The following is a 24,406-nucleotide window of genomic DNA, read 5'->3' on the forward strand; positions in this document are numbered from 1 at the left end:
TGTTGTACGTGTGTAAGACGGAGACAGCAGATGTAAGTTGTGGGTACTACGTCCTCTTAACAATTTTTAGTAATACATTAACATCAGGGCCGGATTTAGGAATGTGGGGGCCCTGGACCCATCCTTAGAAGTAGATATTTTTTTCGATTACATAATAATATATTTAATAACCAAAATTCCAAATAACTAGAATTTTGGTTAGGAAAAAACAATGATTTGTTGTAATGAAACAATAAAGATAATAAATAAGCAAATTGCATTTATTAGATTATAATATGTACTATCAATCATCATAATATATGTACAGAACTTAAATAATAATTGTTATAATAATATATTCATATGATCACTTTGCGAGATTTTGTTGCCGCAAATTTTTCAACTACTTGAGAAAAATCTAATGATCTAAGTATGTCACTTTCAATACTTAACAATGCAAGTTCTGATAGTCGTCTTTGTGTCATCGAAGTTCGTAGTCGGTTTTTTATTAACTTCATTTTTGAAAATGATCGTTCTCCACTACAGTTGGACACCATCAAAACCAAATATATACGCAGTACTACTTCTATATTAGGAAATGTACATTGTAAATTATTTTCCTCAATAATTCTGTATAAAAACATTTCCCATTGCTCATTATCTTTACGTGTTTCTATATATATTTTTACAAATGAACCGAACTGTATAAGTTCGTTACCGAGTGAAGATTCTAAATCATTAGGATAAATGCTAACAAGATAATTTGCAGCAGATTGTAGCTCAGAAGTTTCTAATTTTTCAATTTTATTTAAAAAACCAAAACGTTGACAAATTGTTTCATAAGCACCTATTCTTTCGGTTAATGATACTATCAATTGATCAACTACTGAAATAAAGCTTTCTATTCTAAATTTTTCTTTTGGTGATAACTTGGTTGTTGCTGTTTGATACACAAGTTGTATGTGTATATTTATAACTTGTTTTTTTTTTATCAATATTTAAAACCATACCAAATTACGAATATTATTTAATCGGGATTATCCTATGCTATACATGTCCATAATAATCGATTTTAAATTTATATTTGTAAACTCGCAATTTATTTTTATGAATTTATAATATACAAGTATATTAATAATAAGATTTATTTATATATTTATGACAGTATCAACGATTAAACATTTTTATTGAAGTTGTGGTTTTATCTATTTTTAAAATATTATATTATCCCGTTTTATATTTAAAAAAATTCCACTGAGAAGAGGCCCTTATTTTGTGGGGGCCCGGGGCCCCCTGGGCCCTCTCCTAAATCCGGCCCTGATTAACATTAACTAGGCATTAACTACTTAAGAAGTGAGAGTTAAGTTAAAAAATCAATTTTTTTTTACTTTTTAACTTAACTACTTAGTTAGTTTATTTTCTAATCAACTTATGAACTTAACTAGTTAAATTTACAGTTGAAATAACTTTGCTTTTCTCAGTGATTTAAAAAAAAACCATCAAGTTAAAAACTTAAAATTCAATTGCTATTCGATATAAAAAAAATAAAGATTTATTAAATTAATAAATATTAGTGAATGTTAATAAGTTAAAATTAACTTTATTTTGCTGTAACTCAAAAAAGAATTATTGTAAATACTTGAAATTTTCACCAAATGTTTATAATAGCGTTATCTATTTAAGATTACATTTTTAAAATATTTTGACTTTTTTAAAGCTATTTATAGACAATTGAAATTCTTAAAATGTCGATAAAAAAAATTTGGCTTTCCAAAAAATCTTTAAAATTTAGTACAAAACTTATTATAAGTTGTTCTTATTTTTGTAGAAAAAAAAAAATCGTGAAATTGCGAACAGCAAATACCAAATACATAAAATGTTTATAAAAAGCTTTCTTTAATTTACCTTTTATGACAATCGCACCAGTGTACATTACAAAATTTCTTAGTTCAGTTGCTTTAAAATATTCAATGTCCTCAATAGACCTAGGCAAACGAGCAAATTCAGAAGGAATGTAAGGTCTTAATTTTATTAATTCATTATTTATTTGATTTTTTTGTAGGTCATCTAATCTAATATCTTTTTTGCCTCTAACCCAAAATTCTATTAATCTTTTAGTAACTCCAAGGCAAACATTATGCATATAATCTAAACATACTACATCAGTTATATTAATTGGAAGTTGTAATTATAGTTGTTATCATCAAATTTGTTGCGAAACGATTCGTTAGTTCTTAATTTAGAATCAGTTCCAAGAAAACATATCCTATTTTGTAAATATGTTCCCTCTTCGACACATGAAGTGTACCTAGAATAAGCATTGTGGCTTTTAACATTTAATAGAAAAGATTTTGCAGAACCATCACAAACAATATTTGATATCTCTACATTTAATAGTATTCCATGTACATACAAACCATCTTTTAATATTTTTAAAATATCAAAAATAAAAGGACTGCAAAATTCTTCGATTGATTGAGGCTTTTGGTTACCGTGAAAAATACCAATAGGAAAAACATTAGTATGTAATTCCTTTAAATTTAAAATCGAAATTAAAATTGGCCATATCTGACTTTTGAAACTTTTTACTAAAGGTAGCCCATCAATATTAATCCCTATTTTTAATTTATTTTCAAATATACCTATATTATTATTATATACCTAACTCTAAAACTGGTACCAACATATTTTCAAGGCCTAAGTGGATATAAGAACCATTGGACATAGTACAAATTTCATGTGTTTTAGGTGTTCTCATTAATGTTCGTATATCTTTAGGTACCTTCAATCCCTCCGACCTCATAATATTGAGAAGAGCATTACCTACAGCTTTTATGGGAAACTTTATATTCTATAACCCAATGTCTAAGTTTATCTTATAAATTCATATTATCATTTTCTGATTCGTTTTCAAAACTAGAACTATGAGTCACATTTAATGTTGCAATATTTGGTAAATCTTTACTAAATTGTCACACTTGTCAACCTCCATTTGTAATGCATCGTCATGAACAACAATTGGTGTATCAGTAATAGTATTGCCTGTATTAACTGTTGTTTCATTTATTATGGATATTGTTTGGTCTTTGATTGTCTTTTGTTCTACTACCTGAATATTAAATTTTTTTTTTTCATTCTTCAAAATTCTTTTGAAGTGATTCATAGATATTGATGCTATATTTTGCTTTTTTATATTTGTTGTAGTCTAAAACAAAATGAAAATGTAAAAAAAAAAAATAATACTATTATACTAAAAATAATAGAAAATCAACTAATTTTTCAAATAGAATATACAGTAAAACCTCGTTAAGACGCTCTCGAAGGGGAAATCGTAAAACCGCGCAATATGCGGGATAGCGTTATAGGCGATATCCCGCCTATTACGCTCTTAAAGCGTTATAGGCGATACCCGCCTATTAAAAGCGTTTTAAATGTGATAATATGTAGATAGAATAAATTAGAAAAATGTTCATAGTGTGACTTGTTATGTATTACACAGTAACATAAGTTGTATTTAAAATTAATAATAAAAAAACATCAAATATACATACAATAAAATTATTAGGAACATATTTTATAATTATGTATTATTTTCTTGGATTAAAAAAAGTGGTAATGGTTGGTTTTTTCAATACATTATTTTTATATTTATTCAATAAGAAATTTTCCACCCTACCTAGATATAGAAGCATGTTTTCGGAGCCATCAGTTGCAGTAAGTGCCTGTCTCAATGTAGATATTGATTGTACAGTACTAGCGATTGACGGAAGTGGTGGAATGTATTCTTCCTCATCATCACTTGGCTCATCTGGTTCATCGTTTACTGTAGCCTGATTGATAATTTCTTCAAGTTCTAGTGCCTCGTTCGTTATAATTTTTCGCTTCTTCGCAAATTCTATTGAACCAGGGTTTAGGTTTTAGTTTTTTTGTTCCTAAAGTCTTGTTAGCTACATTGCTTAAAGCATCTCTAATTTCTCCCCAACCCTCATCGATATTTCCTTCGAATATTATTTGCTTACTTTGTAAAGCGTCCTTGATACTGTTAACAAAAAGTTTGCCTATATCATGATTTTCTAATTTATCTATGTCAAGCCTTCTTGAGTTTATTGGATTTTTTTTACCAAGTTTTTTGAGTTTCACTTTTATCCATATGCCTAGTAGTAAGTGATCAGATCCAATGTCTGCTCCCCACAATGTTCTTACATTCAATACGCTGTTTTTGAATCTAGAGTTTACTAGTACATGATCTATTTGGTTTTTGTATCTACCATCTGGAGATACCCATGTATACTTGTGTATATCTTTCTTTGGTAACATAGTGCTCTTTACCACCAGACCATTTCCTACTGCAAAACCAATCAGTTTTGCACCATTGTTTTTCGTATTTTCATGTAGACTATGGTTTCCAATGACATTTCTATAGCATATCTCTCGACCTAGCTTAGCGTTAAAATCGCCTAGTACTATTTTTATTGTACTAGTTGAAGAGGCAAAATCATCTACCAACGTTGCATAAAACAAATCTTTTTCGTCTTCATCCTTCTCCTCTGTTGGCGCATGTGCATTAATCAAAACTACATCTAAGTTTTCGGATTTTATTGTTATGGTTGAAATTCTTGGGCTTATATCTCTAAATTCCTTAACTGTGTGAATTATTGATTCGTGTATAGCAAATCCTGTACCTAGTTTGTGGGGGTGTTCACATTTCCCATTAAAAATTGTTGTTTGAGATACTTTAGTTGTTCCAGTATCTTCCCACTTAATTTCTTGCAAGGCTACACATTTCATCTTATATTTTTCTACTTCTGTCACTAAATCCAAAGTTGCTCCTGGTTTGTACAAGGTCCTTACGTTCCATGTACCACATAATAAAGCCGATTTCCAGTTACCTTTCTTTTTTCCGTTAAATCTATCCCGAGGCTTGCTGTTTGAGTCCTGAACATAACTATTTTTTATATGGATGAGTTGTTAGCCCATCGCATAACCCCCAACCTGGAGGACCAGACTACTCCAATCAGTTAAGATAAGAGTAGGGCTATTGCAATGCACCTAAGTGCATTAAGTGAATAATTTTTAATTTAGTTTATTTGAACAATATTTATAATTATTTTAACCAAGACTCATAGTTATTTTAACCAAGACTCATAGTTATTTTAACCAAGGCTCATAGCTATCTTCACTAAGACTTATAGTTATTTTTTACTATAAGCTTAGTGACAATTACTAGAAATAAATAAGAGTTTACTATTAAAAATAGTTGACTGAACTACAATTTCAAATAACTACAACTATAAATTGTAGTACGCATTCCTAATTGATATTTTTTTTAATAATATCTATTTACTATTATTTATAGTAACCATTACTACCATTAGGTAATTTCCATTCAAATTAGTTTATTTTTTTTTACCTTTATATGTATATTAATTATTATAATATACAGAACTTAAATCAATTGCAAACCAATTGGAGGATTGAGATCGAGTGAGATACAAAAAATATATAAAAAAACAGCTTTAATACACATTTAATTTTTTTATTAATAATCAATTTAAATACATTTTATACATATGATAATTGTGTAGATAAGTACCTATATTAAAATAACATAGTTTCACTTAAACAATGAAGTAGACATAACATTTAAAATATAAATAATACATTTATAACACGGGATGTCTGGGTGTGTAATATATTAATTTGATACAACATTTTTTATATAGATATATATAATTACAAGTATAGTATTATGATTATAATAACATTTTTATAAATATATTTCCATTAGAAATACTTTATGGTGAACTGGAAAAAGATTTTCTAATTCATTAATTTTTATATAACTTAATTTTGAAGAAAACTTTATACTAAACGCGCCAAAGTGTTCATCATAGTTTATAGTATTAAACAAATTATATATAATAAATGGTTCATCTTTTATAATAAAAATACATTTAATCAAACCAAATAAAAGTAATAAATCATTATTTTCATCACATACTTTAATAATTACAGACATATTTTTAGTGTTATATGAAACTCCATTGATGATTACCCATGAAACAAAATATATATCTCTGCTATTCAAATCATAATTGCCGCAGTATTTATTATACAAATCTATGTCCGCTGGACATAATTTCGATAATGGTCCTATTTCAATCGGAATGGTATAATACCTAAATAATACACATAATTTTTAATACATATTAGAAAATTGTAATACTCAGAAGGTATTCAATAATTATATATTTACACAATATTATCTTTATATGGTTATACATTTTAAAATATATAGGTACTATATTATGTAACATTATGCTAGTATGTAAATAAATACGTTAATTTATAGCTTACCTAATTGTGTACGGAAAGCGTCTCGTGTGAATCAATGTGAAACTTTTGTAAGCTGTAGCGCGATTCTTGCAGCTGGCCACTTTGTGTTTCGTATGAACGTCACAAAGAGCAGTACGGCGTATATCGCGATGACAAAAATGACGAGCCGAAATTCACATCGTACAAACAACGGTAAATTAAATGGCGGTCATAGACATAGAGCGCTTAGCAGTATAATATATTATACTATATACATTTACAGTGTCTTATAGGTACCGATTACCGATGGATTGTTGATTGATGTCCGCGGGTAGCGAAAACGTTTCAAACTAGGGAATCACATAATATTATGACACGACAATCCACGATTGCGTATCAATATGTTATATAAAAAAAATTGTTCATGAATTGTGGAATCTGTGAAAAAAGATCCTAAGAAGAAAGCCCCTTACCAACTAAATACATTATACTCGTACTTTTTTATTATAATGAAGATTTACATAATATGTATACTTATTATACTTTTAATAATATTTAATAAATAATATACCTATCATTGTTTTTCATTAATTATTAAACTATTTTATTATATTATTTTAAATTATTATAATGCACCTAATTTATTATACTATAAGTACTAAATTTTTTTTATTAATAAGGTATAACTATAAAAAGAACGCCTAGGTATAGTTATAGACACGTAGTAATTTTAATTTTAATCAAATAATTAATTATTAATAATTATTTATATACAATATTGTAAATATTTATTAAATATATTTTTTGAATTATTTATTAAATTACTATTATAACTAAAATTAATATATATTTATTTTTAATCATTGTTAAATATTTAATGTTTATTGAATTAAATTTATTTAATAATCATCAAACATAATATTAATTATAAATGTTAAATTTTGATTACGTATTAGTGATAAGTTTCAAGTGATTCCAGACTTTCTAGTTCCAGTACAAAAATAATAACAGAATACCTTATAAAATAACGTTCATAATTATTATTATAATTATTATAATGCAGTGCCTTGTACGCAAAAAGCTACTCAGCTGTTTTTAATTTTACAATTTTACTTTTTTACTGCGTGTCTCTATTTATATTTTATCATAACTGTGATTTTTTAATAAAAACGGTGTATTACTATATAATATATTCTATAGTTAACTTAATGATTAATGAGTAGGTATTATATATATATATATAGGTAACGACATTAACCTGTTAGCTTAGTTCGTTTAAAATTGTCAAAACTATACCATTTTCTCTGGACAACACGAATGTCGAGTATAGACTATTTAAAAACTTAACAGTTACTGTCAAGTGTAAACGACTTTAAATTAATTGATTATAGTATTTGATTGACGTATAGTTAATACTATTATTATAGTAATTAGTTAATAGTATATATTCGTAATGCTGTATAGGTAGGTATCTACTATTTATTGACTTTTTTTTATTTCTAATAAAATATAATAATAGGTATATAATTAAATTATAATAATTTATAATACTGTATAATGTATCATCGATAAAACTAGCCCTCCTCCATCCCTAATATAATTTTTGGGTTCAACACTGTCTTCAATTATTATGTTATATTAAATTTAAATACCACTGTACATAGGACGTAGGTTATTTTATGTATGGATATAATATGATTCAACTGATTAAAAACCACTTTGACTGCTGACGTCGACGCGTCGTCGACAAATCGTATTTGTTCTATGCGGCGGGCGTCGACGCATCGTCGACAACCTGTTTATTACTTTCTGACCTCTCCCAATAATACTAGCGTACAACAAGCCATTTGTGCTTAAGCTTCCGCACAGATAAGAGGTTGAAATTGTTCAATTCGCGGTGGTTTGAAATTCCAGCTATTTTTAAATTATTGATGGTTGTTTTTCGTAATAAAGGTAAGATAACCATATTTCTTGTAATAAATATCATCTGTAATCAAAATCAAATAATCAAATGTAAGAAAATATATTTTTCTTCAGTTCCGAGAAATACAAAAAATAGGCCGATTAGAAAAAGATGTGTAATTTGTACAAGAAACAAAAAAAGAGTTGAAACAACATATTATTGCGACGAATGCCCAGAAAAGCCAGGATTGTGCTTAGGTACGTGTTATAAAATATATCATGGCTACTAGTTATTGATTTATTATTGTATAGACAATTTTTAACGATTCTATTTTACGTTTTGTTAAGTTTTTTTAAATTATTTTTAATTTGCGAAGCGTTTGCTATGTTTTTAAAGGTTTTAATCTATGATTATTTTTATTCTATTAAGTTTTCATTTATTTTTATTTACTGTTGTCAGTTATTTATTTTCAGTTGTACTATTATGAAATATATTAATATTTAATAAATATAACACTACCTATATAAATAATAAATTATTATTATACATTTATTTTCATATTTTACGTAACAAATTCCAACCAAATATAATTTTCGTTAACTCTTTAATGCACGAGATTTTGAGTATGTTCTACACCCTTGTTGCACGGACATATAAATTTTTATGTTTTTTTTTTTTCGTTACTATTTTGTATTTAGAATTATAATTAAACATAGATTTTAGAAATAAAACAAAAAATACTTAAAAACTTAGGAAGTTACCAAAGGTGGGACAGCGTAAATCCCACCATGCAATAAACGTTTCATATATTTTATACATCTACATAGAGTAACTATTCTTTTCTGTCATTTCATACGAATTAATTTATTTATATAACTTTAATTTGACAATTTGCTTAATTATCTATATGCATATAATTAACAATTAAAATAAATTATATAATGAATTTAAAAAAATAACCAGGATAGCTTAATACAAATTAAAACTTAACTGCAAAATAAAACATATAAACTGCTGATGCACAAAATATAGTAGCAAAAAATGTTTATACAATACTTATTATAAATATTTTAATATAATTATACACTTATAAAAAAATCGTTCCTTATAATACTTTTTTTGTGTCCACGTTGATACTAGTATGTATTCTTCAAAACTGAAACAACAACCATATAAAATAATGAGTTTTCTGTATTTTAATTATTTTTATTCTAAATATTTACCATTTTTTACGCATTATGATGATCTGAAAAACAATTTCTAGATTTTGTAATACAAAGGGGAATTTCACATATTGAACAAATCCACTCTGTTCTAACTTCTTTTTGTTTTGTGCTACATCGAGTACATCTCCTTCTAGTCGACAATTTTGGCTGATGATCGGATTTTTAGAGTCTGATGTAATCGGGAACCGATGGCTTGAATTTTTTTATTTCTGTTGGTGATTTTGTTGTGTTTTTTAATTTACGTTTATTAACAATTGTTGTACTTAGAAGTTGTCCCGAAATATTTCGACGAAAATCTTTCATTGTCATTTTATTTCCGGTAGCTTGTGTATATACTATATGCGAATTTACAACTGCAATATCAAGAAAATGAAAAAAAATTCTATGCCACCATTTTTTACTTTTGCGATCTATTTGACATGATTTTTTATTTTGATCCAGTTTATCCACGCAGTTCATATTTTGATTATAATCTTTCAAAACTTTTGGACATGGTATTATTGAAACTGTTCCATCTTTAGCTCGCCTTTGCACATTTTCGGTATCTCTTGGGTTATGAAAATTTGATAAAAGACTTACCATACGTTTGTCTTTCCATTTGATGATTGATGTTGAAAATTGATCAATACGCCAATCGTAATCTCCTTGTTTAAACAATTTATCATCTTTGAACTTAGGCAAATGTTTTCTTGACATATTCACAGTTCCACATGCGTAAATACCATTTGATTTTAAATAAGTTATAAGTGGATAACTCGTAAAATAATTATCAAAGTATAAAAAATAATTTTTATTTTGAAGTGGAGCAGACAAATGTTTAACCACTCGAGCACCCAAGTTTTTTTCAGTTATGTCACCAGATTTCCCTGTGTACACATCGAAGTTCCATAAGTACCCATGCTTGTCAGCTAAAGCCCATACTTTGTAACCTCTTTTTATGGGCTTTTTAGGAATATATTGTTTACATGAATTACGACCTTTAAATTTAATCATCGATTCATCAATAGCCACTATTCGATTAGGATTATACAATGCCTGACTATTTTTTAAAATAAAATTTAGGTATGGTCTTACTTTATACAACTTGTCAAAATTTACTTCACCTCTTTTTGGAATAACCGAATTATCGTTCAAATGCAAATGAGACAGTATCCAACTAAAACGATTTAATGGCATAATACTACTTATATATGTAACATGTAAATCTGGGGCGGATGACCAATAGTCTCTATAACTACATTGTTTTTTAATCCCCATTAATAGATTTAATCCAATAAATGCATTTATTTCGTTATTATTTGTTTCCGTGTATGATTTTCCATTTCGCATGTAATTTTGATTTGCATACAAATTAGTGTGAAAGGTAATATACGAAATAACTTCGTCTGTCAGTAAAAGTTTAAAAACTGAAAATGGAGTTATTTCAGATAAGGTTTCTTCAATATTTGTAGGTCCTTCCAAACAATCAAACGAAGAAATTTCAATATTTATATTTTCATTAGACGACCAAACAGGTTCCATAAACTCGTCTTGAAAATTTGAATTTGAGTCAAAAGTTTGTACTTCCCTTGACATATTTTGTGTTAGTAAAGGTACAGCAAGTTCATCGTTTATTTGATAATTTTCAATACTAGGAAAAAGTTCACGACCACGACAGTTAGGGAAAGCATTTGGTGTGAATTTATTTGGAATTTTTCGACGATTTGACGAACGATTTTTTTGCGGACTTGGGAGAATATAAGTAACATTTTCTTCTATGTTTAAAATCTCTACATTTTCATCACTGTCTGAATCGGAGTCGGTAACTAATAATGTATTATTATTAGGTTCGGGAACATATGTTTCGTCGTCATCGGTATCATAAATAGACGATAAACTTTCGTCATCTGACGGTAAATCTTCGAATAACATTTCATTTACTTCATGGTCTGAATAACGTTTAGCCATTGTAATAAAATAATTAAAAAATAATAAAATCGCACACTTTGACGAATAATAAACAATAAATCCAACAATAAACGAAATCGCACAGTACGCGTACCACCAGTGGTGTCCACTATGAATACTCACGCGTAATTGCACGGCGGGACATATAATGGATGCTCACTTTTACACAAATATCAAGCCATATACTTAGAATAGCTAATTAAAACCAAAACCAAAATAATCTATTTTATATTTGGAATTCAATGAAATAATAATCAAGCAAATCGGTCGAGTCAATAAGGAGAAAACTAAACATCAAGTTTTAAGAATAAATATTTAAAAATAATAATTTAAGAAAATTAATTAAATTATATTTAATAATGTTAGCCTTCTAAGAATTTATATGCATTAGCTATATATTATAGAAAACATATTAAATATCTTAAATTAAACCAACAGACGAATTAAAAATAGAAAAAAAATAGATTATAGGTGGTATGCTATTTGTCCCACCGTGTCGGACGGGCTATTTTTTTGGTGGGATTACGTGTATCCCACCGTGCCGGAAAGAGTTAACAGGCTATTAATCATAATGGCGTTTAGACGCAGTAATAGAAATCCAAACATTGTCGACGCATAGTCGACATCCCGCATCTGGGAAAAACGCCATACTATGATGCTGACGTCGACTACGCGTCGACACTCGTTTTTTATAGTCAAAAAACAAAACATTAGTAAAAGTAAGTACTGATACAAGTAAAGTAGAGTAAAAGGAACCTTTTTGACAAAAAAAAATTTTCCACATAGGGGGGTCGCTCAGGTCAAACCATGCCGCAGTCAAAGTGTTAAAAACTAATCAAAATCAAATACTTATAGATTTTTTAATATCATCTATCTTAAATGGTTATTCTATAGTCTTAACTATTAATTCATAATATGTTGATACTTTTTTGGAAATCAACAATTCAGCATTTATAAATTACTAGCTATCCCGTGTACATACTTCGTTGTCCGTACAAAATGCATTACTAATATTTCAGTAATAAGTGACCTATAATCAGTGCCATACTTATTTATACAAGGAAAAATGAGACATATTGCATTGGGCCCACTGACTTCAAGTATATAAAATTAATTTTATACATTGTTATTATAGTTTGGGAAAACAAAATATAAATGATACTTAGATATTTTGATGAGGTTATAAAGTATAATGGCTTTTTTTCCAAAAACGACGGACTTAAAGCTGAAATCAAATTTGACTTAGGTATAACATTAAACTTAAAAAAAACATTTAATTTGGTATATATAAGTGTAATAACTAATAATCAAAATACTTATTTTTTTTAAAAAAAAAAGTTTGCATACCTGAATAAATATTAAACATTAATTAGACACATTTAAAGTGTAAAGTGTTCTTGTATATTAAATAATCATATTTTTGACAATAAAATGTTATTCTATCATCTCATTTATAAGCAGCCAATTACATTATAACATTAATTTAAAAATATATTTTGAATACATCGTTTTGGCATTGAAGAAAATAGAAATGGACAATTGGGCTTAAAACTGTAAATCGTTGCCCTAAGTCCATGGATTGGTAAATCGGGCGCTACCCATAGACGCAACTAGACCTCTAAAATGTGCAGGGGTGCTAAAACTGTTGATAGTTTACCAATTGATGGTATTTCACTCGAATAATAATTGTTAGGTATAAAAACAAGGGATGCTAAAGACATTTTTGCACCAAAAGCAGAAATGTTATATGTAGTTGGTACATTTGAGTATTGTACCAAGTACTTCCTTCAACTATTTAGTATTCATAGATATTTTAACGGGCACTATATACTATTGGTGTTTGGTTTATAAAAAAATAAATCTACTAACTAATATATCTATTTTTTCGAACATTGAAAGAAAAATGTACTGAAAACTTGATATTTAAACCCAAATCTATGGTTATTGACTTTGAAAAAGCTATTCATTTTGCTTGCCTAAACGTTTGGCCTGAAGTCATGATTATAGGATGTCGATTTCACTTAACACAGGCCTGGTTGGTGGAGATGAATTCAAAAAGTTGGTTTAAGTTCAGAGTATAAATCAAACTGATATATTATTAGAAAATGGTTATTACATGTGTTTGGAATGGTATTTTTAGAGCCAGAAAATGTTTGCGATTATTTTAACTATCAATTAATACCTACGATGCCTGAAGATGATTGACTTAGACAATTTTCTAGCTATATTTTAAACACGTATATTTTATTTGCTGACTTTCCTCCGAATATTTGCACATCAGCTTCCGCAACTCTAACTCGGACAACTAATGCCTATGAATCTTTTCACGATAATTTAACTAAAAGCTTTTACACACCTCATCCCCGTATTTATATATATTATGGATAAAATATTAGTTACAATCTCAAATGTATATACAAACTAGTAGTATAAATGAACCTTATAAATTTCAAAAAAAAAAATTTTAAAAATGGAAAAAATTATTTAACAATACAATGAAAACACTATACTACAGCTGAGTATGTGAAGATGATGTCTCATTACTATGCAGATAACTTGTAACTGTATTTTTTATTATTATTTACTAATATAAATTAACCTAAACAAAAAATATTTAAAAAACCTGTTATTAATCTCATAATATAAATATATATATTTGAAATTAATTTTTCCATTTTTAGTAACTCTTTTATTAATTTCGAGTAAACCAAAAAATCATTAATAGAGGACAGTAGTAGTCGCCTCCTCGTGGTTAATCCCATTGGTAGGGGAGACCGGGTCTAGTTGTAACACTTTTAATTTTTGTGGCTGTATCTTAGAAAATAATATTCACTATCAGTTTTTTCTTATACCAATAGATAGAGAATGTTGTCTTGTTTCATATTATGCTTTGTAGGCGCTTAGTTATAAACACCTAAATTAATATAAAGTTGAATATCATAATTTTTTTTTTGTTACATTTTACCCCAGTAGTGGGGTAAATTGTAACAGGGTGTGGGGTAAGTTGTAACACACACAAATATATTGTTTAATTTCTATATTTATCAAAAAACAAATAAAACAATTCTGTTAGAATAATAATAATAGTCATATAAATTAGGTATTTAAAATAAAATAGTTCTGTCATGTGTAATAGTTTTTACACATAAGTAAGTTGTATTAATAAAAGTAGGTATACATATTAAAAAATAACGAACAAAATAATTTAAAATAAAATAGCTCTTTGTGTCATGTGTAAGTTTTTACACATGAGTATAATATTAATAACAGCATTAAAAATAAAAATAATAATAATAATAATAAACATATTAAAAAAATTAATTATAATAAAATCACTTTTCAGTATTAAGTTAGAGGAACCTTCATTACTTAAGAATAATAAAAAAACATAGCTAATTAGGTATTTAAATTGTTCAGTCTTTTAGTAGCAGTTATCACACCTATAAAACGGACTCTTACATTCCCTTGCACAGTCTACATGAGTCCAGAACTTACACTTACTACACTCAATCCACTGTTCATTTGGTTTACTTGAACTGAAAGTTTCCATGCACACTAAACAAAATGTCTCATCTTCATCTGAAGTATAATTGTTTTCCTTAGTCATTTTAGCTTTTTTGCGTTTTGTAGTTTTGACTTTCTGTTTTTGTTTTGATTCAAAAATGTTTCTTTTAACAGCTTTTGCTTTAATTTTTTTTTCTATTTCGTTCTTTTCTGGGGTATCAGTCAACACAGCACTTTTGCCTTTTTGTCTACCTTTTTTATTTAATTTTTGTTCTCTTACTGCCTTAGGATATGGGCGAATACTTTCTGGTGATATCATATCGGAACTTGTTGAAGGTATTGGATTATCAGCCAGTATTTGGTTTAGAATATTAGAATTTGAACAATTATCATTTGACGCTTGAATAGCAGCATTTGAACTCACATTAATTTGATCAGGACTGATGTGTAATTCTGGTTCAAGACTGCTGTGTTCAGGACTGTTCAGGACTTGTTCAGGATTGTTGACTAATTCTTGTTCAGGATGAGTATCTTGATTTATTTGATGTGTTTCCAGTTCGTCAACATCAGTAACTAAGGATGGTGCAAATTCGTCTTCTCGAAAAATATTTCTATCAAATGGCCAAATACCAGAAACTTTAAAACCACTCATTATATTTCGAGGTGATACTGCATCGGGCAATGCCCCAGCCACAATTTGAGGAATATCATATATTGTCATTCTAGACCCTGGGTGCATGGTCATCCACTGATCCATTTCCCTATTAACAAATTTTTTAAAAGGACCATATACACTACGGTCTAGTGGTTGGAGCTTATGTGAGCAGTGTGGTGGAAATGATAATAAAACAATGCCATTATCTTTACAAAAATCAATCACAGGCAAATATAAGTGTGACTCATGGTTGTCTAAAAGCACCAACACTTTTTTTTCAAGACTTGGTCGAACATGATTTACAAAATGTTCCATGAATGTTAAGAATTCTGGACCTTGCATCCACCCAGATTTGTTGGCTGTACCAACACATCCAGCAGGTCCTCCCCTTAAAAAATGTTGATGAAATTTGACCCTAGGAAAAACAAACATTGGTGGTATAGCACAACCGATTCCATTTACTGCTATACACATAGTAACTAAAACACCCCGTTCAGCTGATGTTATAGCACCTATCTGCTTTTTCCCCTTTGTAGCAACTATTTTGGATGGTGTTTGAACTGTTGTTACACCTGTTTCATCAATATTGTATATGTGTTGAGCTTCAAATTTATATTTTAATAACACTTGTTGAAACTTATCCATAAATAAATTTACATTAGCTTTATTGAAATTCATGGCCCTGGATAAACTGGTTGCTTCTGGTTGCCTGAGAGAAAGACTAGAATTTCTTTTTAAAAATTTTGTAAACCAATCAGGCCCAGCCATAAGGTTTTTTCCCCATACCTCAGGATACTTCAGGCCTAGTTTGTGTGCAAATTGGTATGCTAGTTGTTTAATGTCACGGGGGGTGAGTCCAAAATACATATCTGCCGAATTTTTTATGTATTGAGATAGTATTTGTTCTTGGTCTACACTGAATACTTGTTTAGGCCCCTTATATCCTACATTTAGTGTACTAACATCACCATTGTTCATACTAGCTTTAAATTTTGCTACATACCGCGACAGACTGACATGACACAAATCATATTTTTTTGCAGTACTTCTTACTGATTTATTTTCAATGATAACTTCATCTGCAGCAGCTTTAATCAACTCTGCTGTGAATCCTCTATTTGTTTTTCTTATATAGTGTCTAGGCATATTGAAAGTTCTATAAAAGTATAAATGTGTAATAATAAATTAATATGTTATTTAAATACTATTCATGTGTGACATAATTAAATGGTGAATTTGTTTAAAATAAACACTATGATAAAAAATGTGTTACAACTAGCCCCAAACAGTTTGTTACATTGTATCCCAACATGACTTTTTTAATATTTATTGTAAATAAAAAGGTAATATAATACTTACGCTAATGAGTGTTGTTGCAATTAAATCTGCACAACATTTGGATCGAAGTGTGACTGAAACTTGTGATTAAGTTTTAAAACTGTGATAACAAACTGAATAGTAAGATAACAAAATATTTTCACTATTTACTGATAAAATTAGTTTTATGATTGTTATCGCTTTAATAATTACAACATGATTCTGATAACAACAAAACATATAATAATCCTTATTTATGAATCTAACGCTATCTATTAGAATTCTATAGAAGCAATTTACAAATACTTAACGCCTATGTTACATCTTACCCCATGTTACAACTAGACCCGGTCTCCCCTATATATATATTTTTTTTTAATTAATTTTTATTAACTAAATCTTTACTAACTTAATCATTTTTGGAGGACAGCGAAAGTCGCCTCCTCGTAGTTTCCTCTGGGTAATGCTAAATAACTATCATAAAAATAATATTTCTATTGGGCGCAATTTACTACATAGAAATGTGTACCTGAAAAATACCGGGCGCAATTTACAATTTTGTCCTTTCTTTGGGCGCAATTTACGTTTACCCGAGCTTTTTATAGTAGCCTGCAGTAGGTACCAGTGGTGCCACCTAGGAAATTTGTAACCAACGAAGGAAATTACATACCTACCTATATAATATCATAGAATATAATGTTGTATATTATAATAATAATTAAATTCAAGTATTGAAATAATATGTAAATGCGGTATATTTAATTAAATTGTAAATACGTCGATCGGTAACACTGCAGTAAAGAGGTATTAACAATGTAATATGACGATAGCTTATGTTAAATTATATTATAATATTAACTATAATTACTAAAATGTTAAGATACATAGATTATAATTATTATTAAGTGTATTATAAATTTTTTAACAAACTACAATGTTAAGCTTATACAGAGAATAATATTTTCAACACGTTGATTGCGTAAGTAGATATACTAGTACAATAATTGATTAAGTATTAAATATATTGTAAGCTTAAGTTAAATTATTAAATACATGTATATAAGCAGCTATATATAAGCGAATAAGTGATTAGTATAATATTTATAATATATATATATATATATATATATATATATATATATATATATATATATATAAGTATATGTAAGAGGCAATGTTGATATTTAGTAATTATAGTGTATTACTAGTAAATAACGACAATGGCTATTTTGCAAAGTTAATAACAATATTTCCTAGATATTTTAAATTGTGTCAAAATGTCTCAAGCAATAATGAAATGACAAACGGTCTAGTAAATACAAATGATAACTATTAGGTAGGTATATCTATTAGTTATGAAAATAGGAAACCAGTGTCCATTATTACGGTACAGTTAGTTTTATAATTTTAATAAAAGTAGGCATATTTTGACCTTAGAAATATTCCAAAATAATAATAATATTATCATATAAAACGAATTATAATATAATTTATGCTGATAGGTTTTCTCTTTTCGCGTACATTCCAATAATCATAAGTACATTTTTTCAAACGAACTATTTGCAATATTCAATTATCTTTAGATGATGACAACGGGCTTGGCGATCATTTTCATTATCCAAATTTGTCAAGTCAAATTATGTAGATTATGATGGGTTATTATTTCATAAGATGTCTGCTATGTGAAAATGTTGCCTAGGAATTGTTGACAATATCTTAATATATCCGCTAACATATTATATATAAGTTATTAACTTTCCAAAGAATTTCCTTGTAGTTAAAAAATAATAATACATTCAGATGTATTTCTTTATTATAAATTTATTATAATGTATTAGAACAGTATTAGCCATTGACAGTTGTAATAAAGACAATCAAATTTTTAGTTAAGTACAATAAATCAAGGTGGCAAATTTCCGACTGAATCCCTTAGTAGCCGTATAAGCGTATTAATGACTATTATAGATTAACATTTTTTAAATCAAAACTTGCATTTAGCAACTTAAAGATCATATCTCTAATCACGAAAAATCACTGAGCCATTTTGAAATTTATAAAATTTAAAGGATACATTACTAGGTATATTAAAAATTGTAATTGAACGATTAGACGGTCGGTATTTTAAAATATTTTTGGTTGATATATAGGCGTATTATTAATATATATATATAGTTTTTAATTTTAAAACTTTGTTTTTTAATATTTCTTAACTATATTATGAGTTAGGTAATATTTAAAATGTTGACTAAATTATATTTATGTGTTACCCTTATAAATCTATATAAATATTAAAATGTATAGATAATATATATTATGTATTAGGTTGTAAATCAATATTATATATTATTATTATATTAGGGCATAGTAATAGTGCGTTTGAGGGGAGAAGACTGTGTAAGCTTAGTTCACCCAACAGTTGATCACATTAAAACTACAAAAGTTGTATAAATTAATACTATGTAGCAATATATAGAAATATATCTAATTATTTAAACCCACTAGATCACGTTTGATTCAATTAATTTGATAATAAAGTATTTTATTAATTATTACTATATCGATTATCTGAAGCATTCCCAGATCCCCTCCCTCCCCGATTAAATTATATATTAGAATATTTACGAGTTATAAGCAGCCCCAAATCACACTATACCTTCCTGCCAATAAACTGTTATTTTTATTAATAAAATAATAAATCAAAACATTAACCTTAATAATATTTTAAATGTAATTATTTAAGATATAATTACAAAAACGTTTTAATGGATTTTTTTTTAACAGATCAAGATATAATAAAATATTATAATGTTATTAAAATATGTACTTTTTGACTTTTGTCAATTCTTTTATTCTATTTATGTCAGTAGATATAATATATTATGTTAATTTTTGACCATAATTTATGTTTGAAATAATAACAATATTGTAGATCTTATATTTTATAAAATAACTAATGCATTTTTGCTGTAGATACCTATCTATTATGTATTTAATATTTTGTATAATACAAACAAATTAATGTTTTTATGTAACTTAACTGTGTGTAAGTACGTTTAAAATATTATATTCCTACAATAGTTAAGGATTTATAGTTATATATATATATATATATATATAGTTAGAATTTAAAACTTTAATTAAAATAAATATTCATAATAGTAGGTAGGTACTTATATGATTATATTTTGATTACAAAATAAAAAAAAATTAAATAAATAAATAATCACTTCTCGATTTTAAATTACATTATATCTAAGAATCTTAAATAAAAGTATATCTAGATAGCAAATTCGAAACCATAGCAGTTAAATAGCATTTTTAAAGTTTCTATTCTAATTTGATATTCGATAGACACCAAATTAAATAATATAGTTTAAAAATGTTTGATAAATGTAATTTGTAACAAATGAAATAAGAGGTACAATATTGTACAAAAAAAAACAATGCTATTATTCTAAAATCTACTAATTATTATTATTTTTAAAAATATTTAAGTGCTTATCATAGATATTTATTGAAAAATAATACAAACAGCTAGAAATTAATAAATAAACGATTAGTTTACCATAATATTGTAATTTAACTAATCTATAAGATCTGCGTTATTGCCTTCAATCAAAGGAGTTAGACTGGTTTCATGTTGTTGAAGACGAAAAATACGAGATTTAGGATTTTTCGACTCTCCGTTCTTCTCTTTTTCATCACTATCTGTGTTCTTATTTTCTAGAAATCATAAATTTTAAAATTAAAATAAATTCAACACATTCTTGATCTAAATTTTACAACGGAATAATAACATATTATTAGTCATTTGGTATACGTATTTCAATATTTAGTCTCAAACGATTCGATTATACTCGTAATATATAAATAATATACGTATCGTTCTATTTAGTAACCACCTAACGTTTCTTCCAATGAATCTTTAATGGACTCCGACATAATTGCCTTTTTTGATGCGGTTGGAACCATTCCTTGGACTAGATCCATACGCGAATCCAGAGAAAACTGTTTTCCTGACATCAAAATCCCGCGAATTCTTCTTCTCATCGCTTAAAAAATACAAATTGTAAGTAATATTAAGTATTGTCCTTATTAATCGCGACAAAAATTCAAGTATATATTTACAAGAGCTATCTTTCATTTCACTTCTCAATAGTTTCCGTGACCAATCGTCTCCATTATCAAATAGCGCGGCAAAGCTTCCGTTCACTACTTTTGGTGACATAGGTGAATTGGCTAATAGAAGACTGGCACCGAAGTTATTATTCCAATTACGTGTCTCTGTAATTAAAAACAATTTAAAAAAAAGAAACAAAAACGATAATGGTTATTTTTTTACACACGAACTTAAACATATCTAAAAAAAGGTTTGTAAAATAGCTTTACGCTTTATGAAATATAATAATGCTTTCGTGGATAAAAATATTACGAAAACGTGTTTAAGTTTAACATGAGAGTTAAAATATTCAACATATTGTACTTTGGCTATTGCTATCGACTATGAACTATAAACAGGCGCAGACTGACGGAAAAATGCGAATAAGTAAATATTGAGTTTTAGGACATCTCGGCAAACGGTTATATTGCCGAATGGATATTTATTATGTTTAGACCGTTAGACGTTACTCGTTGTAACAGTAATTTTTTAATTATTAACCACCACTATAAATGTAACTTGCTTTTTAATTTCATCGATATATCCGTTCACCAAATTGACGACCGGTTACTATTTTAAAGTTTTAATTTTTCGTCACGCATAAATAAATTTAAATTGATTATGCATTTTGGAATGGGAGTAACTTAAGAGCTAAATCGTTGTACAACTTACAGTAAAAAAAAATTAAATAAAATTATTAATATTTTTTACTAATTGAATATACATACGATGTGGTTTAGCTGGATGATGATTAACCTGTTTTTAAATAATTTAAAAAGAGTAACCATGTAAGTGCGATTTTCGTTTTGATGCTCATTGTGAGGTTACTAAATCGTAGAAAATCATCACGTAAATGGTTATCTTCATTGGAGTATTGTACCATAGAAAGTTCAAGAAAAGTTACGAAAATTAATAAATGATGTACCTATATATTTATCAATTAAATTAGTAAAATGTGTAAATATTTTAAGGTAAGTCAAATACAATCATAAAATATACAATAAAAATTATACTATTATAATAACAGTTTCACTTTCTACTTAGATTCTTAGTAACTATATTATTTGTTATAGGTTAGCTATGTTTTATAATTATATATTTATACATGTTATTAGTTATTACTTCCCCCAAAAAATCATATCAAAATAAATATTTTAAAAACATTAAAATAGGAAACTGTTTTACTATACCCATATCAGTATTATTTGCGTAGTAAATGTCAAATACACCTTATCATTGAATAGTGGACGTGTTAAATTATTTATACGATAAAAAACAATTATTAACATAAATCGTCCGTCAGTCATACTATGAGTAGAAAATAATTCACACTTTCGTTAAAATGTATTTTTAAACCACTTATAAAAGGTTAATATGGCTTTATGATGCTAACCTCTTTTTTATAATTCTTCTAATGAAAACCTATGAGAACCTTTTTATTACATTTTCTAACTACAGTTTATAAAATTAAAATTTGTACATCTTTACCTACAATATTATTTATGTCATACTGTTGTTTAACTTATATAGGTAGGTGCATTAAAATAATGTAAGTACTTAATAATCAGAGCTATGCATAGGCGCCGCCAGGAATTTTATTTATCAGGGAGGCGCATCGTGTAAGTAGGTAGGTATACGCTAATTTCTAAATAATGCTTATATACGTAATATTAATAATAATAGTTAAATACATAAAAATATTTTTTCAAATTGTATGACAATACAAAGTTATTTTAGTTTTTTTTTCAACGGTTACAATGTAACGCGGCCCAGTGGCTATGATTAGAAAACCCGATAATGAAAATAGTAGCCTTTATCCTACACGACAACTCGTATGCGATAAAAGTGACCGATTTATATATTGAATTTACACGTGACAACTGAGATGTCCTAATGTCCTATACATTGACAATATATGATAGAAAATCGTTAAAAAAAGCAAAAAAAAATCACTTCAAATTTTATAATTGAACGTGTTTTAACATGACATACACTTCCATAGCACTCTGCTACATTTTAAGTCGATCAATAAAAATAAACAAATGCTTTAAGTCCCGAACCCTGATGATGACCGATTGTCCGGATTGTGTATGATGAGTGTACATAAGAGACTAGAAGAGAATACCAAATTCACTGAAAATTCAATTGAAGAATTTGGAAAAAACCTAGGCATTTACAATTATTATTTAAAAAAATAAGTATTATAATACATAATATAAATAATATTATATATAGATAATTATGTAAAATAAGTATAATAATAATTAATAGAAATAATGTAGATAATTATGCAAAATAAAATAGTTTCAATACCATTCGATTTTTTTAATTTAATTTAATTTTTTGTAAAACCAGGGGGTGCAAGTGCACCCTCTTGCACCCCTCTCGCGGCGCCCATGGAGCTATGAATTTAAGGATTGAGGGATTGGATATCGTTAATGCAATATAAAAAAGCAATGATACTAACATAAGATCTCTCGTAAATTATTTAAAATAGGTATTGCTTGTTTTAAAAACACATTAATTGTGAAGCATATACTTTATTTGAGTTTACGAAATTGTTTAGTTCATGTCATCCAATTTGTTAGCTTAAAAACTACGGTGGTCGTCATAACCACACACTTTAAAAAAAAGGTTTTCGTTCACATCCACTAAGATTTCCCAAAATCAAACCGTTCAATACCACAGGCACTAGTAGGTATGTAACAATAACGCACACGTTTATCTAAAATCACATTATCGTTTTGAATCACGTACAAGTTATCATATTTAATCAAACTCACAAAATCATAAGTAAAAAAATTAATAAGACCATTTGAAAAAAACTAGAACGATGTAGATTTATTCCAATATAAGTGTTATCTAATATCTACTATACATACTTTATTTTATTTTGTTATATATTCAATTATTTTTACAACGATTTGTTTAATAACAATAAATAGTTAAATTGTTTATTATTTATTAAATGTATGAGGTTTTGAATAATATCGACCCTTCGCTTTTTAACAGTAGAAAAATGTGTGCGGTATTAGACGGTCTAAAATGTGCGATTATGAATATATTAATGGAATTATTTATTCATTTTAAACGACTCCAAAAAAGTTCGGTCTAAATACGCCACTGCATGGCACTCTATTACTTTGTCCTCTTTGGTCTCACTTTTACTAAACAAATAACAAATTTATCATGTATGACAAATAATATTGTAGGTAAAGATGTACAAATTTTAATTTTATAAACTGTAGTTAGAAAATGTAATAAAAAGGTTCTCATAGGTTTTCATTAGAAGAATTATAAAAAAGAGGTTAGCATCATAAAGCCATATTAACCTTTTATAAGTGGTTTAAAAATACATTTTAAATTCTATTATAATAAAAATACGTAGGTATAAAATCTAA

At 27.4% G+C, this 24,406-nt stretch overlaps 2 protein-coding genes across 2 annotated transcripts in view; both read right to left on the reverse strand.

Moving 5' to 3' along the window:
• Positions 1-14,544: 14,544 nt before the first annotated feature.
• LOC132926394 (uncharacterized) lies at positions 14,545-17,107 on the reverse strand. The gene is made up of 2 exons (XM_060990742.1): positions 16,889-17,107; positions 14,545-16,685 (listed from the first exon to the last, which is right to left on the reverse strand). The coding sequence occupies exon 2, from the start codon at positions 16,673-16,675 to the stop codon at positions 14,792-14,794; it is 1,884 nt and encodes a 627-aa protein (XP_060846725.1). The 5' UTR covers positions 16,676-16,685; positions 16,889-17,107; the 3' UTR covers positions 14,545-14,791.
• Positions 17,108-20,232: 3,125 nt separating this feature from the next.
• The window catches only part of LOC132927493 (histidine decarboxylase), a 33,790-nt gene continuing 29,616 nt past the window's right edge, over positions 20,233-24,406 (reverse strand). Inside the window, exons 15-17 of the mRNA XM_060992031.1 lie at positions 20,975-21,130; positions 20,749-20,898; positions 20,233-20,569 (exon numbers count right to left, since the gene is read on the reverse strand). Of these exons, the coding sequence (XP_060848014.1) occupies positions 20,430-20,569; positions 20,749-20,898; positions 20,975-21,130 (446 nt within the window). The 3' untranslated portion in view covers positions 20,233-20,429. The remainder of the gene's footprint in view (positions 20,570-20,748; positions 20,899-20,974; positions 21,131-24,406) is intronic.

Source organism: Rhopalosiphum padi, chromosome 3, assembly GCF_020882245.1.
Source record: "Rhopalosiphum padi isolate XX-2018 chromosome 3, ASM2088224v1, whole genome shotgun sequence".
In the NCBI taxonomy this organism is placed as follows: Eukaryota; Metazoa; Arthropoda; class Insecta; order Hemiptera; family Aphididae; genus Rhopalosiphum; species Rhopalosiphum padi.